Source organism: Aspergillus pseudodeflectus, assembly GCF_044049435.1.
Source record: "Aspergillus pseudodeflectus strain CBS 756.74 chromosome Unknown BJX68scaffold_11, whole genome shotgun sequence".
NCBI lineage: Eukaryota > Fungi > Ascomycota > Eurotiomycetes > Eurotiales > Aspergillaceae > Aspergillus > Aspergillus pseudodeflectus.
In genome coordinates this window covers 725245-741655 of record NW_027263787.1, presented here as the reverse complement: position 1 = coordinate 741655, position 16411 = coordinate 725245, and the positions used below count along the sequence as shown (strand labels likewise).

Genomic DNA, 16411 nt, shown 5'->3' with positions numbered 1-16411 from the left:
CCCAACCACCTCCTCGTGCCCGACTCTCAGCCTGATTGCAGCTGCGCGCCGCAAGATGACGAATCTTTCGCTCTCGCAACGTAATGCGAATATCCTGATAAAGGGGGTATTCTGATCGACTTCAAAGACGCTGTCGCGGTTGCGATTAGGGCTGAGCGATCGCTTTTGGTCGGTGCAGCGAAGAACGGCCTTACGGGCGTGGGTATCAGGCCGCTTGACGCGTTGAAGAGGAAGAACATTGAAAAGAGAGTGCCACAATTCCACTGTATCACTCAATGTGCCATCCACGCAGCGATTCAGAGAAACCAGAAACTGCTTGTCGAGCTGCCAGCGAGCAACACATCGCAGCATTGGATTTCCAGCCCGAACCCATATGATACGCATACCTGCGTTGCCCAACACGGTGGAAATATCGCTTCGCACACATGTTTGTAGCGAGAAGGCCCTATACTCTACTTGGAGGAGCGACGCCAATGAGCGTAGGGACACTACGTAGATCCTACTTGGGATTGGCCAACGCACGAATCTCCCCGACGAACCTGGCCACGCGTCGAGGTCATTTGCGGTGGAAGTGAGCCATACTAAAGGGCGCGAACTCTTAATGTGCTACAACGTGAATCTCGCATCAAGGGACCGAGTTGTCGAGTAGGCCATGTCTCGGGGAATTGGTGGATTCTACTTCAATATTCAGGGCGAGGGGTAGTTTGCCAAGTAATGATGTATACGAGCGGTGTGACGGTCGATGACATGTGGACATCTCATCCATCCCGACGACCCCGATGGAGGGTCGGGAAAGCCCCCGATGCCGACAAATTCTATAGTGTGGATGGTGGGATTAGACGCACAATTGTGTCAGGTGAGTAGCGTGCCAGGGTCTGGACCTGGTCTGGAGTCGATCAGTGGAAGCGCCTTTCGGGAACATGGCCAGACTTGAGCTTGAAATCGAATGAGGAAAGCGAACCCCTTCCAATCGGAGGTGTTTTATGGAAATGTGGACATGCAAGCCCCGCTACTCCAACTCTGACTCACGCCACTTAAAGACCGCGATCGCCAGACAGCAGAGACCAGATATCGAGAGAAAAACGAGCAAGCACATATCAACAGCGAGGCAGAGATGGAAGCGGCCAAGACCCCTCAGGTGTATACTTCGTCTGGCTACGAGCTCCCCGAGTCGTCGACGGCCATCAACCGCGACCGACCGACCGGCAATGAGACCGAGAATCCATTCACCTCCGGAGTAAGCACACCACAAGCAGAGACCACTGATCCGTACGACGACTTTCCCGATGGTGGCACCCGCTCCTGGCTAGTCGTGTTGGGCTCCTTTTTCCTGCTCATGGCCTCTTACGGGCTCATGAACTCTGTCGGCGTGCTACAATCCTACCTCGAAACTCACCAACTAGAAGGCTACTCGAGCCGCGACGTCGGCTGGATCTCGGGCATCTTCGTCTGGACGTCCCTCGGCCTTGGTGTGTTCGTCGGCCCTCTCTTCGACGCCTACGGCCCCAAGGAGCTCGTCACCGCCGGGACGGGAATCTACTCCCTCAGTGTCCTCCTCATGGCCGAGTGCACGCTGTACTGGCACTTTGTCCTGTGCTTCGGGTTTCTAGCCGGCATCGGCGCGGCGCTTATCAGCAACGTCGGCATGTCCTGCGTTCCACATTGGTTCCAGGCCAAGGCAGGGATGGCGATTGGGACGGCCATGGCCGGGTCGGGTCTGGGGGGTGTCATCTTCCCGTATATCCTGCGAGGCACGTTTGGCAGTGTCGGGTATAAATGGGGGATGCGCATCACTGCGCTTGTTGTGCTTGTTATGTGTGGTATCGCATCGTTTCTTGTCAAGTCGAGGCTGCCGAGGAATGGGCGGTTAAAGGCCGCGTTTGATATTCGCTGTTTCAAGGATGCGAGGTTTACCTGGATGGCGCTGGCTACTTTCTGTACGTCGAGATCTGAGACCTGAGATCTTCCTGCATTGACGATGTATGCTAACGAGCAGGCCTCGAACTCGTCGTCTTCGCCCTCATCGGCCTTCTCCCCACCTACGTCCTCGGCCAAGGCTTCAGCGCAGCCTCCAGCGTCAACCTCCTCGTCGTACTAAACGTGTAAGTCCACCCAACACCCTTCCAATAAGCACAACTACTAACAAAAACAGAACAAACTGCATCGGCCGCCTCATCGCCGGCCGCGTCGCAGACGCCTACGGCCGCCTCAACGTCCTCATCCTCCTCATCGCCATGGCCGTAATCTTAATCTTCACGATCCTCTACCCCTTCAGCCACTCCCTAATCGCCCTGTACATCTTCAGCGCATTATACGGAATAACCTCGGGCTCCTTCATCTGCCTCGCCCCCGTCTGCGTGCGTCAAATCTCCCCCGCGAAGGAAATCGGAATGCGTTTCGGGACATTCTACTGTCTCGTTTCCTTTGCAACGCTGATCTGTATACCGATTGGTGGCGAGATGCTCGAGAAGGTCGGGGCGCGCATGGTGGTTGTGTGGTTGGGGGGTGTGCTCGTCGTGGCGATGGGGATGTTTCTGGCCGCGCGGTGGGCGTGTCTGGGGTATCGGTGGGATTGGGGGAGTAAGATCTGAGTTTCGGCTGGGCTGGATTGGAGGAGGGGAGCTCGCTGTGGCTGTCGGGAGCTTGGAAGTGAATTGTGGAGTTTGGATGGTAGGGAGCGCTTGGGCTGAGGTCGGGACGGTGATCCGTGGGTGGTCCATCGCGCCTTCCTCGACTTGTCAGAGGAAAAAAGCGACTGGGGAGGAACTCGCCGGCGCAGGGAAGGAGCGACCGACGCGGCGAATCAACGCACCTGCCCTACTCGAAAGCCATTAATCATCTTCAGGAGGAACGGGCCTCAGCAGAAGAAGGCAGCAGGAACCCAGGTACACCATCCTCCCTCCCGTGCCTGCGAGCATTTTGAACTTCTGGGTGGGTAGGCAAAAGGGAGGATTTGAAGGGTTCCAAAAGTGATACATTCATTGTCTATTAGCATGCGTGTCTAGTGAGCGTCTGTGTTTTATCCCGTATACTCGTTAGCCGTCCATCTACTTTTCGCCGTTGAAATTGCCGTCGGAAAAAAAAACTTGGACAAAGTATACTAAAACCACCGCGCGAGATATTCATATTGAAATGTTTTTGATTCTTTTTTCTTCTTTTCGGATTTTTTCTTTTCTGCTACCATATGATACATCCCAGAGATCATCGCAGATCATCAATACATGAAAAAAAGACCGGAGCCCTGCTCGGCAGTAACCAACCAACAAAACCAAGGGAACATTATCATCACCATCGTCGCAAGTGTACACGTAGATAGAGAAGAAAGCCGGCTGGTACGGAGTCCGGTTCCCAGGGCAAAAGAGAGACAGTCGGTGGCACATCCAACAGGAAAAACAAAAAAAAAAGTTGAGATCTTCTCTGGGCGCGTTAGCATTGCGTTCATCGAATTGCAAAGGTGAGGGAAGCCATACCATATTCAAGCTGAAGTTCGAGATGCAATGGATAAGCCTTCCAAGGTGCTGGATCCATCCATGCAGGTGGCCGAGCGTCCGGAGTCCGAGCTTGGGCCCGTCCCCACCACAACCCTAATCCAACTGCCAACTTCCAACCATCATATCGCAGTCCAGTCCAAACCAGCATATCATCCACAACACGTCAACACCGCAACCCAAGACGAGAACAAGACGCGGCCAAGGCCCGATGTTTGATGAAAATAGAATGCGGCGTCTTTCTTATTCACTGGTTGCGGTTGCGGTTGCGGTTTTGGCGAAGCCATTCGACTGTAGCCACGAAATTGTTAGTTGGATTCAAGTGATGATAGACACACGGGAAAAAGTAGTCAGGAGTCAATCGATGAGCAGAGCATGGGCATGAACGGGAGGGAACAGGACTGGAAGGGAAGATCACAGGGGTACTCACAGGCACGCGCCGCAAATGGGTAGGCAGGGACAGGGGCAGGGACAGGGACAGGGTTCGGAACGTAATCTGCCTCATCGCCATAGTAGGAAAAGGGCTGGCGTGCACCCTGCGGCCAGACTGTCCGCCCATTGAAACGAGGGTGGAGTGGCCCTCCCAGGATTTGCATTCGATTGCCCGCAGCGTTGTGATTGTGAATGCGTTGCTGTGCGCCCTGGCGCCATGTCGGCTCTGGCTGGTGCGCGGGGAACTGGTTCAGCATGGCCTGGTTGTGGAAACTGCGGGTTGGCTGATGTCCATAGACCGGGGTCAAATTCGCTGCAGCTTGAACGTTGTGGTGAATCGGCTGGTGTCCGGCTGGAAGCCATCCTGGCTGGTGCCAATTGTTTACGAAGTTGTTGATGGCTGCTTCGTGATATCCGGTTTGAACGGCATAGGCTGTTCTTACAGCAGCTTGGGTCTGTGCGTGCTCCGGGACAGGGGTGGGATGCGCTTTTGCAGTAGCAGCGGCAGTCTGAGGCTGAGCCTGGACTTCTGCCTCATCACCGCCATGTATGATCTTGCGATGTTTGTTTGTCCTCTCGGGAGCATCCTCATCCGCATCCTCGTGTGTCTCGGGTTGAGCGACGTGGCCATGACGCGGGGCAATTGCCTGGAAGGTGGGACGGGGTCTCTTCCGGCTCGAGTCATTTGCTTCAATGGCGGTTGGTTCGGCTGCGAGAGGAGTCGGTTTGACCAGACGGTAACGACTGGCTGGCAGTGGGCGACCGGCGTCCCTTGAGTCCAGAAGCCAAGGAAGAGACACGACCTCGCAGGTCTGGACGTCCCGAGCGCGAACAACTGTGTACAGCACGTCAGAAACTGATCAGGTGCCACCAAGAAACCGCTGGGCCAGAATTATCATGAAAGAAACGAGTCGGACGGACTTACCCTGCTTGGCCTCATTGTCTATTTCCCTTTCGGTCGTAATCAGATGGGTAGTACCGGCTCGTACAATCCTGGAATACTTTGCACCGAGCCCAATGACCATTGCCTTCAGAGCGTCTAAGAAAGGAACAAGTCGTGTCAGTAGCAATGCTCACCTCACCTTCGTGGGCTGTGAGAGGGTTATGAAGAAAACCAAAGAAAAGAGACGAGCTCACTTGTCTTGAGTGGCTCATGGTGGCCGCAAATCGCAACGCAACAGTCTTTGAATGGGGTTTCCTGCGCGTTTGCCTGAGCACTGGCAGAGCCAACTGCGGTGCCCTCAGCTTGTGTTGCGGATTGAATCCCATCTCGAGGAAGAGGGAGGGCGAGGGTCGACGATCCGACTGTGAGGTTCTCGGCTTGTGTTGCAGATTCAGTTCCAGCTGGAACAGCGGGGAGAGCTGAGCTTGACGATCCAACTGCCGCATCGTCTGCTGGTGTTGCTGATTGAGTCGCGACTGGTGGAAGGGGGAGAGCCAGGCTCGACTCGTCACTTGAGTGGGGCATCTCTGAGATCGAGACGACTTGATGATAAATAGAGACAGGTACTTGATACAGTATGTTATGAGAGAAAGATGCCCTTGTTCAACTAGAGACTGCGAGAGAGAGAGGGGGTGAGGATGTGAGCGTCTCGAGGAGAGGAGAGTTGAAGAGTGAGAGAGGAACAGAAGGTATTTATAGTGGGGGAAAACAGAGAGGGAAAGATACACAGCAACAGGATCACGCCGTTTCGATACGGTAATCTCGTCAGCCTCGTCTTGTCACTTTGGCTTGCGAGGATGTGTCTTCTTCACCTCAAGAGAGTGGGTCTAGAGAGGTGGCGAAGATCATGGAAACAGTGTCCAGGTGACTGGCTTCAATTGTGCTGTTTGCTAGGGAGGCCTGGGCGAGGACAGAGCGGGGCACGCGCCAAGGGAAGCGTGCAGTGAAGGAGGGATTGAGATTTAGAGATTTAGAGAGATCCAGAAGAGGAAACGTGGGGTGATGACCGCGTTGTTACTGCATACGCGGGGCTGTCGAGAGGTTGAAATGGCCAGGCAGCGAGACCTGGTGACTGAGATCTCGGAGAGTCTACCTGGAGCTATCCCAGTCCAGTTACGGAGAGTCAATCTCTACAAGTCTACGAGAGTAGCAAGATCTTGAGACAATGCTTTTAGTCCTGTTTTCACTGAGCAGGCGAGCATCTCGCGAGGTCGAAACGAGGAGACAGCGAGGTCTGGTGACAAGAACCTGAGAAGACCTGAAATGACGCCATTTTCTAGCCTAGCTACAGAGATTCACCGTCTACAGATGCGCAAGGAGCAAAGTCGAGACGCTGATCGTGTTGTCACTCGAGACGCGCGGCTATCGCGGGATATGAACGGGGAGACAGGGAGGTCTAGTGAATGGGAGCCTAGACGGAGTTTACGTGACAGTATTCCCGGATCTAAATTGGGAGATTTAATTCTTAAAGATCGAGAAGAGGATCAACATCTAGAGGTGACGATCGTGTCGTCCCTGGCCACGCGAGGCCAGATCGAGATCGAAACGGGGGAGACAACAATTGGTGAATAGAAGCCTGGAAGGAGCTTGAATGACGCCACTCTGCCGTCTAAGTCCGTAAATTCATTTTCTAAAATCCGAAAGAGGATCGAAATCAAGAGTTTGCTTCTATTGAGAGAGGGGCTGGTAATTCCAGCTGCACAGCGTGATCTTGGACCAAGACATCTCGGTGGAGCTTGTCTGTCCAAATTCAAACAGGTTCTGAATGTGGACATTACGAAAGGGCACCTGATGATAGCATTTCTAATTTCTGCTTGTCGAGAGGGAGATTCACTCTGCTGGATCTGTCGATGCCTGGCAGGTTGACCGGGAGAGGAAGGGGAACGTCAATTAACTCCAGTCCCAGTTGCCGGTTACTGATTCCTCTGTGCAGTAGCAAGGAAGAGGCGGGGTAATCTTGGGATGGATTCAAACACGACCCAAGGAAAAGAGAACGACGGTTGATTTCTCGTCTAGCAATATAGTTTACATAACTGGCTGCTCAGGAGCAGGGGAGAGGAGAGGCAAGCCCGGGAACTGTCTCGACGAGGCCAAGGGGAAAGAGAAATGGCAGTTAGACTCCCAGAACCGTATGCCAGTCCACGTTTCTGACTGCTGAGAAGCAAAGGTACGGAAAGGTAATCTACAAAGCTTTTGCTACGGCGGTGGGGAATGGGAAATTGTGTTAGGGTTCCCAGTCTTAGATGCCAGGTTACCGATATTTCCGCCCAGTGAAGTAGCAAGAAAAAGGACGGGGAATATCGTGAAAGATCTGACACGGCGGAAGAGAAAGCGGACGGCGTCGAATACCGACCCTAGATGCCAGTTTGCGACTATGTCAGGTCAGCAGCGAAACAAAGGAGGGAAGGTTAGGTTTGGAAGGTTTCTTCACACGGCAGAAGGAAAACTCAAACGGCGCTGGAATCTCCATTCCCAGCTGCCAGTCTAGGGATCTGACTGATAAGTGGCAGAGGAAAGGAGGCGTAATCCTACCCACTGTCTCAACACGGCGACGGAGAAACAGAGGGAGCGCTTCGATTTTTTTTCCCCAGATGGCAGTCTACGTATCCTGTTACTCAGTACTAGAGAGAAGCATGAGAAATCATGAGAAACGATCTTGATGTGGCCCAAGGGAAATGGGCATCGGGCTCGGGTTTCCAATTCAAAGGCCGATTCGGGTGGCTTGCAGTGGAAGGTTTAGATATATACCCGAAGGCTTCAATCGGACTAGCTTCTTGCTCTGGAAGCTCGTCGATTGCAATATTATTCCTACTGCTAAACAAGACTCTAGATATGATAGCAAGGAAATAAAGGCATCCACGAGGCAGTTTCTACCGATCGTAGGATTTTTTAAGCCGAAGCTCAAGCTTTGGAGTTACTCCAGGTTGTGATTCTATTTCTTTGGACGGTCCTGTGTGGGACTTTATTGCAAAGAGGAAAGGGTACGCAGGAATACGTTCTACTGGTTTTGGTATGCGGTCCAACCCGGTGTTTGATTTTCTATTAAATACATGCTGTCAAAAAAACCTCAGAAACGATGTCGTTGTAGACAGAAAATGGAAAACCAGAAGGAAACGAACAGGATGGAATCGGCCAGTAGCTATCCCAGATCGCTTATATCGTATCGTCACATACACCATCAGTATAAAAAAAGAAAACAGGAGACAGCCATAGAATAGACACAGAAAGAAGAAGAAGAGGAAGAAGAAGACATGACGTTTGACACAAGAGGCATCTTCAACCAATATGGAAATATTGTCTCAAAACAGGAAAATAGTAAACCGATCAACGGTATGATAGTAAAAAGGACAAGGAAAAGACACAGTAAGATAAAACAGAACACAATCGACAACAGATGATTCAAGTAGACCCAACAAGGAAATTCCGTCTGACAACAGGAGAAAGAAATCGATCAACCATGCGATGGCGACCAGAGAAAAGGCGGTAGACATCGGGGTCTCCGAGCAAGCTGCAGACGTCGAAATGATCGCGGTGAGTGAGGGCCATTTCGTGGCAGGTAGTTGTAGTGTGGTCGTCGGCGGGCTGTGAGGGGTTAGTATCAGAAAGATGATAATGTTGCAGTGCGTGGAGAAGTAGAAAGGCTAACCGGGGCAGTAACTAGTGAGGTGGATTCGACATACCTTGTCGCAGAACCAAAACATTCCGCAATCCGGGCAGGGGATGAGTTCCTCGGAATACTTGGACATCCTGCAGCCGAAGCACTGATAAGTCCGACGATATGCTTGGGCAGCACGAGAATGTTGCGAGAGTAGGTGCTCGAGGTCACTGAGGTAGTTAACGGAAGTCTCGAAGAACTGGTAGAACGATGTAGTTAGCTTATCTATCCCATTTGCATCGGTGAAGAGCAGAACGCAAGACAGCCAGACATACCTTGACTTCCCTGCGATTCTCTACCCAAATACACTCGCCCGAATCCTCCTCCTCTCCTAACCTATGGCGTTTAGCAAAAAGGATCATAACGACATGACCAGGCTGTATAGCAGATTCAAAGGTCCTAAAGAGCTCATCGTTATCCCGGGTATCGGCAAAGACAATCGGCACTCGGCTACGATCCCTATCAGCGGCTTCGATCAACCAGTTCTTCCCGTCGTCGGTGACGTAAACCTCGATGATCTCCCCAAGGAAGCAGTACCACCCGCGTGCTCCCTTGTTGAGGCCGCGGAGGGGCTTGACGGGCTGTTCGTTGCGGGCGGGCGGGAGGGCGCTGTAGGGACGGACCCGGTCTTTTTTGTCGTCTTCTTCGGACTCTGGTAGGTAGTTGTGTGCTTTGGCGGGCTCGGTTTCGGTTTCGGTGGCGGTTGCGGGATCTGTAAAGGTGTGGGGTTTGTAGCGGGGGCTTTGGGAGATGGGGAAATCGAGGCTGAGATCGTAGACTTCCTTGTAGAGCTGCTGCGAGACGGCGGCTTGCACCATGGTGGATAGGACTGAAGGCATGGTATTTGTAGGTGCTGAACAGCTCTTGAGTGTGACTGCGAAGTTTTGATATTAAGAGGATGGTGAAAATGGTGAATATGGCAAAGAAGTTTCTTAAAGTGATGGAGAGAGGTAAAGAGGTTTGTAAATGTAGCGAATATAGAAGTCTTGAGATGGCTTTGGAGGGTTGGATGATGGGTTGCAGATAGACAGGCAGGCAAGAATTTGAGCAGGGCGACACCTCAAGGAATCACAGGCGGTCAGACTTATAGTTTCCAGTAAACAATGAAAAGCTTGTTGCAAGAAAGGTTTGACGCCAAAAAGGTAAATCCCCTGCTTCCGCCCAATGGCAGCGAAGCGGACGAGTACAGCCGTGTCTGTCGGCAGCGAGGTGAGAGCACTGCCGTATCAGTGACCGTACCTATACGTAAATAACAGTCGCTTAGGGTCTTTTGACGATTCAGAGACAAAAGTGGTGTCGTGGACTGGTTTTGACTCTGGAGGTCTATTACTAAAAATGGCGCCCTCAAGGTGGCGGAAGGCCTTGTGCTCTGGCGACCTCTATCGACCAAACTGGACTCGTACTTCTTCGTGTAGAGCAACAGTAAACAAGCACAAAGAAACTTCGACGTTTCTTAAAACAACGGTTTACTGTGTATAGACAGGAGAAAAGCCGTCAACTGCGAACCAGCGGAGACTCGCAATGGGGACATGGCTCCAGAGCGGAATCGATCTCCGACACGCGAAGAGGCGAATCAACGCTCGAAACATCTGCCGTGCAGGTACAGACTGCTCTGTGTCAAGGCAAATTTGGAAAGAATCCCGAAAACGAGGGACAAAAATAAGGCCGAGTAGCCGCATCGTCGACACTTTCAGGACGGCATCTCCCTGCTCTTTGTTGCAACAGCATCGGTAGGATCTCGGACACCGTAGCGTAATACACGAGGGATGGACGCAGAATGGCTGAACAAATCATCCAGCTTTGTATGCTCCTTTGGAAGAATCAAGAGAACATGGAACGAAAATGAGTTCGAAGGGCTGCATCGTCGAAGCCTCTAAGATTTTATCTTCCCTTGCGTCAATGCAGCGGCAGAAGTAGAATATTCAACCAACGCAGCACGATACAACGGAGTTGGACGTAAGATTGCGAGGCAAATTATCTTTCTGTTTTTGGTCTTTCGAGAATCGAAAACTCCACTATGGTACAAATCCTATCACCGTCCATCTTCACTCATCGTAGCATTTGACAAAAGAAAAACACAGGCCGCCAAAACACCGTTTGGAACAGTGAACACCATGTAAACACCATGTAAACACCATGTAAACACCATGTAAACACCATGTAAACACCACGTAAACACCATCAAGTACTACCCATATCCATGCCATGTTGTCGTAAGCCACTAAACATGAATCAACTTGGCACTCCTGAACCGAAGAAGCACGCTTTCGTGGAGAAGGTCAGCAAGGTCAGGATCCCTGGCAATGCGACAATCGCGGGCGTGGGCACGCGAATTGGCCGAAGTGACCTGACATTTCTGAAGGACAACAATGTCAGTGATTGTCTCAAGCGTCAGAGAAGTAGAAGAAGGGAGCGCATACACGGTTACAGAAGTAAGCCATCCTACAGAGAGGGCAGGGATGGAGTCCGCGACGACGCCGGGAACATCCATTGCAAATGCGGTTGCCATCCTCCACAGTGGTGAAATCGAGCAGCTTGGAGTAAATGCCAGTCACGGCTGCAAGGGAGAAGGGCAAGACCTGGGTTATCCGAGCCAACGTTAGCAATGTTCTTCTCTGGCGAGACAGAGACCAAAGAAAAGACTGGATGAACTCACCTTTATGTGACCGATGTCCTTGACCTCGATGCCAGTCACGTTCCTTCCGCCGCGGATATCGACTTTGTGCGCATTGAGAATCAACAGGGTGCAACCGGTCTTGAAAGTGTTTCGGACGAGATCTTCCATGCCGTCGTCCACGGCGAGGTCGAAGCCCACGGTCAAAACCTGCTCATCGCCATCACGGACAACCAAGGCAGTATCGTAATGGTCGGAGGATGCCACAGCTACAATCTCGGCCACGAAAGTCCATTGCCTATAGACCTGGGGTCTGATCTGTGCGTTTGCTGTATCGGTCTGACGGGGGAGTTCCGCCAGGCTCCTGAAGGAGGAGTGGCCTTCTGCCTCAGTACCACTCATCTTGATGATATGTGAGAGGAATTGAGAGGAGGACTTGACAGAGGCTGAGTAGGAAGAGAACGAAGAGATATTCGAGGTGGGAGAGGAGAACACCGGACGGTTGAGGAGAGAAAGATGGAAGACTGGAGGGGGAACGAAACGAGTTATAGGCGAAGAACTTGTGTGCAAATCCATTTCCAGCAATCCAATTCAAGTGAATGTCAACAGATTCACTGTTAAGGTCCTTTTCTGAGCAGAGCCTTGCTGCAGCACGATGGGGCCGATAGCAAACAACTGTGGGGAACGCTCATTGGTCAACAGGCCACCCGACCTCACAAGGACCTGCAGCTCGATCAGACGCAGGGACTCTCAAGCCGATCTCGGCTATTGATGAGTGGGGTCTCAATAGGCGCTGCAGGTGTCATTGGCTCCTCCCCTGGTCGATCAACTGTGGCATTGCAGGCGCCTGGGATCACCAGTGTTCTGTGAGTCTGAGAGGGGCTGCATCGCAAGCCCTCAGCTCCCCGGATAAGCGGCCATTTGACAGACATCATTCAAAAGGATTCTCCGTCAGTAAGCGAGGGAGAGAAGCTGGCATTCACCGCTATGCAGGAGCGAATTTCTCTCAGATCTTTACGGACAGGACGAATTGACACGTGAATTCTGAGACGCGAGCGGTAGGCACTTTGGGAGACCAGGGAAATTGAGAAATCAGTAGAATGCTTGGCGAGTCTGAGGACTGAGGATGCGGTGCCGCAGCTGCAGACAGGAGGACCGGGCTCTTTCCTTTCCTGATGGCGAGGCATCACGTCACAATCGGCAACGTGATCCGCTTCAATTCTGTTTAGATACTTCTCACTTCCAATAGAGACAGCTTCATTTTTGCTGATCCTGGTAGAGCACGAACAGCTACTCCGCAAACTCTCGTTGTACCGTATTTCCATCCTATACGCGATACAAGCTCCCTGGGCGGCAGCCATCTTGATCGATTTGGAGCAGCAGGACGGCTACGATGGGCTCAAAAGGTACTCGTAAGCTTGTGCTGAATGTCCTTTATTTCAATCTCACCCACCTGTCTGACTCTTGTCCATGGCCTTAGATGCTCGCCGATTCCTCGAATCGTCGCGCCCATATCTTCGAGTCAGCTGGATGTGAACCAGCGCGAGAAATGGCACGAGGACTCCAGTCTCGACTTGCAGGAGCTAGCTTGTTTCAATACAACCGCCTATGCGGTCCGACTGCGCTGTTCAGAACCAAGTTTGGAGACAGCTACAGAATGCATATGTCGTCGAACGCTGGCACTGACGGGCTCTTCCTGGTCACAACAAAGGTCCTCCGGTATCCCGAGCGATGGATAACGGGAAATTCCTCTCTTAGATACTTGAGAAGCTACGGACGGCAGACGGCGTGGCTGCACAGTGTCTGGAAATGGTTCTTCCTAGGCGTAATCGGTACGGAAAGTTGGCAAGTTCAGGACGGTGCCGTTATAGAAGCACTTCTAATTGCGAAGCGGCCGACAAGCTGGAGCCCGTACCAGTTGAACAAGGTCATGGAGCTACAAAGGCGGGGCCTTTCACACCAGCTAGCTGAAGAACAACTTGGAGACGCGTATGAGATCTCTCATGGGCCGAGAACGTTCATACCTTTTTGAGGCAGTCAGGGGACTGCACACTAGGTAAAAACTTCAACCTCCACTGCCGGATTAGATAGACCAGCTTACCATCCTCATCTCGACAGGGCGGACTTCGGAGACTGTCTCAGAAATAACGCGCTGGCCTACGAGACCAACCCGCGCTGAATATACCCTACCTCGGCGCCGATACGATATCTGAAGTCTAGCTTTGGGTCCTCGCCCGATGCTCGTTCTCGGGCACCGCCACGGAAGTGATATAATACCGCGCTGAGAGGGTGTGGAACTCTCCCGGATGTCAGGTTTGTGCCTGGAACGAACGAAAGTCGAGGACACTATGAAGTTTGCGCTCTCAGTGAGGCCCGCATTTGCCCTGCTGTCGGTTCGGAATGGCTCTACACCAAAACAGGATCTGAGAGCGGCGAACGAAGTAGTGGCAAGGCTCATGATCAGTGGCCAGCGTCCGCGGATTCGAATTCCGCTACCACTCTTGATCAACACTACGGTTCAACTCTATTCCCAGGCCACACTCGCTGAGATACTGCCCCGTCATTGCCACTCTTGAAGCTCGACTTAGACTTCAATTGAAAACATCCCTTCGCACTGTCCCTTCAACCTATCCCGCACCGAAGCTGCTCGACCGCACACAATGCCCCTCCTTGCAGCTTTGCTCAGTCTTTAGACATGCCTAGGGAACAGCGTTCTCGGTGCCTTTCTCGGCTCCTGGCTCAGCATTCGTTTCTGGGATCCGTTATTGAAGCGCCCAGCCCACACTCCCGACACTGGGGGACTCACGCTAAAGGACCTCAACCAGCTACGCCTCAAGAAGCTGTTCTTGGCAGTTGAGCGAGTACAGTCTGAGGCAATCGGCATCACGGGAGGCGCTAATCTCAGAATCGGGGTCTACGATCTTCCACTGCGTGCGGACGAACAGAATGAAGGAGAGAATTACGACCACCAAATATTCTTTAAGCCCTCGTGCAACGTACTCGACACCGTGAATAGCATGACGAAATACACCATCGAACACTCAGATCAGCTGTGGCATGGCAATGAGCCGCACGATGCCTGCAGTAACGTTGCTGCTTATTTTGCGAGTCTCAACCGCAAACGAGGAAGGCGTTCGTCCGCGTTGGCTCACCTATCCGGCTGGAAAATGAGGTCAGCCCAACTATAATCCGCTTAGCGATTCCGAGCTAACTGCTGTCTACTCTAGTGCAATTCGCGACGACCAACTGGACCCAGACACTCTGCGGGGGAAATACTGGCCCTATGCACAATCAAATGACGCGGTTGGACTCCAATCCTTTGGCTATTGTTGGACCCGGGTCGGCGATGGACGCTCGCACATTGTCTTTACCATGTGCCACGATCTCGTCCCAGAAGAAGACGTACTCTACCGTCGAGAACTGCTAGCGATTCTGGGATTCATGCTCACAAGAATGAAGTCTCCTTACTTTGAGGATCATCATGTTGTTCCGGTACGCCTTGGTATTTCGGATTTGCAATATCGGAGTGAGAAGCTAATCGTTGAGAATCGCTAGGTCATGGTTATCTCGTGCTTCAAGAACCACAGAGCTCGCATACTTCAGGCACACCTTACGAAGAGCGATCTTATCATCGGCAAAAGTCCACTATACGACTTTAGCAGTCCCCAAAGCCGAGAGAGAATCTTCCGCTGTTGCTCGGTTACATGGCGAGTGAGCCTGTTGGTACTACGAGGCTTGAACAGGGCTCTCCTTCAATGCTATGATAAGAGCGTAGAGACGGGAGTGGAAAGTCGGTGGTTGTTGGTTGCCTGAGCTCGTTTCACTCAGGACCCTTGTCCTTTTCAGCCCGATACCTCAAAATTGCTTTATTCTGCTATTTAATATGCTACTTCTTGTTTAAATAGCCAGTTCTCCTTGTGTAGTTTGGGATTACTACTACCGCTAGCAAAAAAGTCGCCTGCCCCTGGGCTCTGTTCTGCTTTAGCCCCTTGAGCTTGCCTAGCAAAAAAACAGGTATAAGGCCTTTGGCCAGGGTTCAGATGCTCCGACTTGCGGTCCAGTCGGTACTTCCTTTTATGACGCCTTCTGTAAATCTTGCAGTACTGCCCTCATTGCGTACGCCATGCAGATCGACTCGTCGCCGAGGGGCCTCGACTACCGTGTTCTGAGCCCACAGCACATTTGGCACTCAATCTCCGGTCCGCTCGAGCTTTCACCGCTGCAGTTCGACTACGAGGCTACAACAATAATCGAAGCAACCCATTTGGAGGATCAGTCTTTCAATCTACATTCTTACAATCCTTTGCTTTAGCCTAAACTCAATTGTCCAAGCTTATCTTCCGTCTCTCTGTGGTCGTCGAGTGGTCTCCAGTAGTGACACGGTCTCTACACTGCAGTTCTACATCAAGTCCACGAAGACAGCAAGCTCCTCCACACACACACACACAAGGCGGTGCACCAGGGTGATATTACCGCACCCCTACATCCAGTCCCAATCCTCATATCGTTGCGGCATACGCTACGGTCGAGAGTGAGTGGTACCTCGCCGCTCGGCGACGCTTTATCGAGATAGAACCGAACAACCTCAGCGGAGAGACTAGGATGCTAGTGTGAACTACTGCCCCGGTTTGGAGCAGAACAGCCGTCCAAGTTGTCGACTGAATAACGGGCGGGCAAGGCCGAGCTACTGTGCAAACCTTGAAGGCTGAACCCAGGGTGGTGCGGAAGTCTATGCCTTAGTGGCATCATCAGGACGCGTGTGAGAGTCCGAAGGGGTTTTTCGAGGATTTCGACCAAGGGGCAACGATACTGAGCCCAGCAGCTTCAGACGAGATAGCTCTGTTGATCGGCGTACTTTCTGAAATGCTAGTTGCTTCTCTATGAGTAGGGGGAGGTCTGGAAGGAAGGGTTGCTTCTTCCCCGAGACTTGCCCCGTTGTCTCTCTCTACTGGGTGACTGGCTTTCAGTTTCTGGCGACCTGGTACTTGAGTTCTCCAAAGCTTTGCGGGCAGGTCACTGCACCCATGGGTCTGGTGAGGCTGTGCAGTGTGTATGTCCTTTGTGCCTTTGCCTCCTCGAGCAAGCGGCGTCGAAGCATACCTGCGCAAACATCGCATCAGTTCTCACGGAGAAAAAAAGGATGAAAGACCACTCTCTTGGTGGTTCAACTTCACACTTCTTCCTTCACGTTTCAACCATTGGCTTTTTTTGACGTCACATTTATGGCTCGAGGGTTACCGTCCCGCTCGAACGGATGGCGTATACCGGTGGTTGCTATC

General features: G+C 52.1%; 5 protein-coding genes across 5 annotated transcripts; 2 read left to right on the top strand and 3 right to left on the bottom strand.

Moving 5' to 3' along the window:
• Positions 1-1077: 1077 nt before the first annotated feature.
• On the top strand, positions 1078-3162 carry BJX68DRAFT_232597 (major facilitator superfamily domain-containing protein). Its single transcript, XM_071039506.1, has 3 exons — positions 1078-1937; positions 1997-2102; positions 2153-3162. The coding sequence occupies exons 1-3, from the start codon at positions 1115-1117 to the stop codon at positions 2589-2591; spliced, it is 1368 nt and encodes a 455-aa protein (XP_070901672.1). The 5' UTR covers positions 1078-1114; the 3' UTR covers positions 2592-3162.
• Positions 3163-3735: 573 nt separating this feature from the next.
• On the bottom strand, positions 3736-5388 carry BJX68DRAFT_264701 (uncharacterized protein; the record flags this gene model as incomplete). Its single annotated transcript, XM_071045022.1, has 4 exons — positions 3736-3779; positions 3919-4755; positions 4846-4959; positions 5058-5388. The coding sequence occupies 4 exons, from the start codon at positions 5386-5388 to the stop codon at positions 3736-3738; spliced, it is 1326 nt and encodes a 441-aa protein (XP_070901671.1).
• Positions 5389-8262: 2874 nt separating this feature from the next.
• On the bottom strand, positions 8263-9336 carry BJX68DRAFT_264700 (uncharacterized protein; the record flags this gene model as incomplete). Its single annotated transcript, XM_071045021.1, has 3 exons — positions 8263-8445; positions 8544-8717; positions 8794-9336. The coding sequence occupies 3 exons, from the start codon at positions 9334-9336 to the stop codon at positions 8263-8265; spliced, it is 900 nt and encodes a 299-aa protein (XP_070901670.1).
• Positions 9337-10739: 1403 nt separating this feature from the next.
• Positions 10740-11534, bottom strand: BJX68DRAFT_264699 (zinc finger MYND domain-containing protein; the record flags this gene model as incomplete). The annotated part of the gene is made up of 3 exons (XM_071045020.1): positions 10740-10874; positions 10939-11097; positions 11175-11534. 3 exons carry the CDS (start codon positions 11532-11534, stop codon positions 10740-10742), a joined length of 654 nt encoding a protein of 217 aa, XP_070901669.1.
• Positions 11535-12795: 1261 nt separating this feature from the next.
• BJX68DRAFT_264698 (uncharacterized protein) lies at positions 12796-14687 on the top strand (the record flags this gene model as incomplete). Its single annotated transcript, XM_071045019.1, has 3 exons — positions 12796-12964; positions 13836-14304; positions 14360-14687. 3 exons carry the CDS (start codon positions 12796-12798, stop codon positions 14685-14687), a joined length of 966 nt encoding a protein of 321 aa, XP_070901668.1.
• Between the last annotated feature and the right edge of the window lie 1724 nt (positions 14688-16411).

Bases quoted from the DNA above. Each gene is read 5' to 3' on its own strand.
- BJX68DRAFT_232597 (XM_071039506.1), top strand. From the start codon at position 1,115: ATGGAAGCGGCCAAGACCCCTCAGGTGTATACTTCGTCTGGCTACGAG. The intron at 1,938-1,996 runs GTACGTCGAGAT...GCTAACGAGCAG, and splicing joins GATGGCGCTGGCTACTTTCT to GCCTCGAACTCGTCGTCTTC. The intron at 2,103-2,152 runs GTAAGTCCACCC...TAACAAAAACAG, and splicing joins CTCCTCGTCGTACTAAACGT to AACAAACTGCATCGGCCGCC.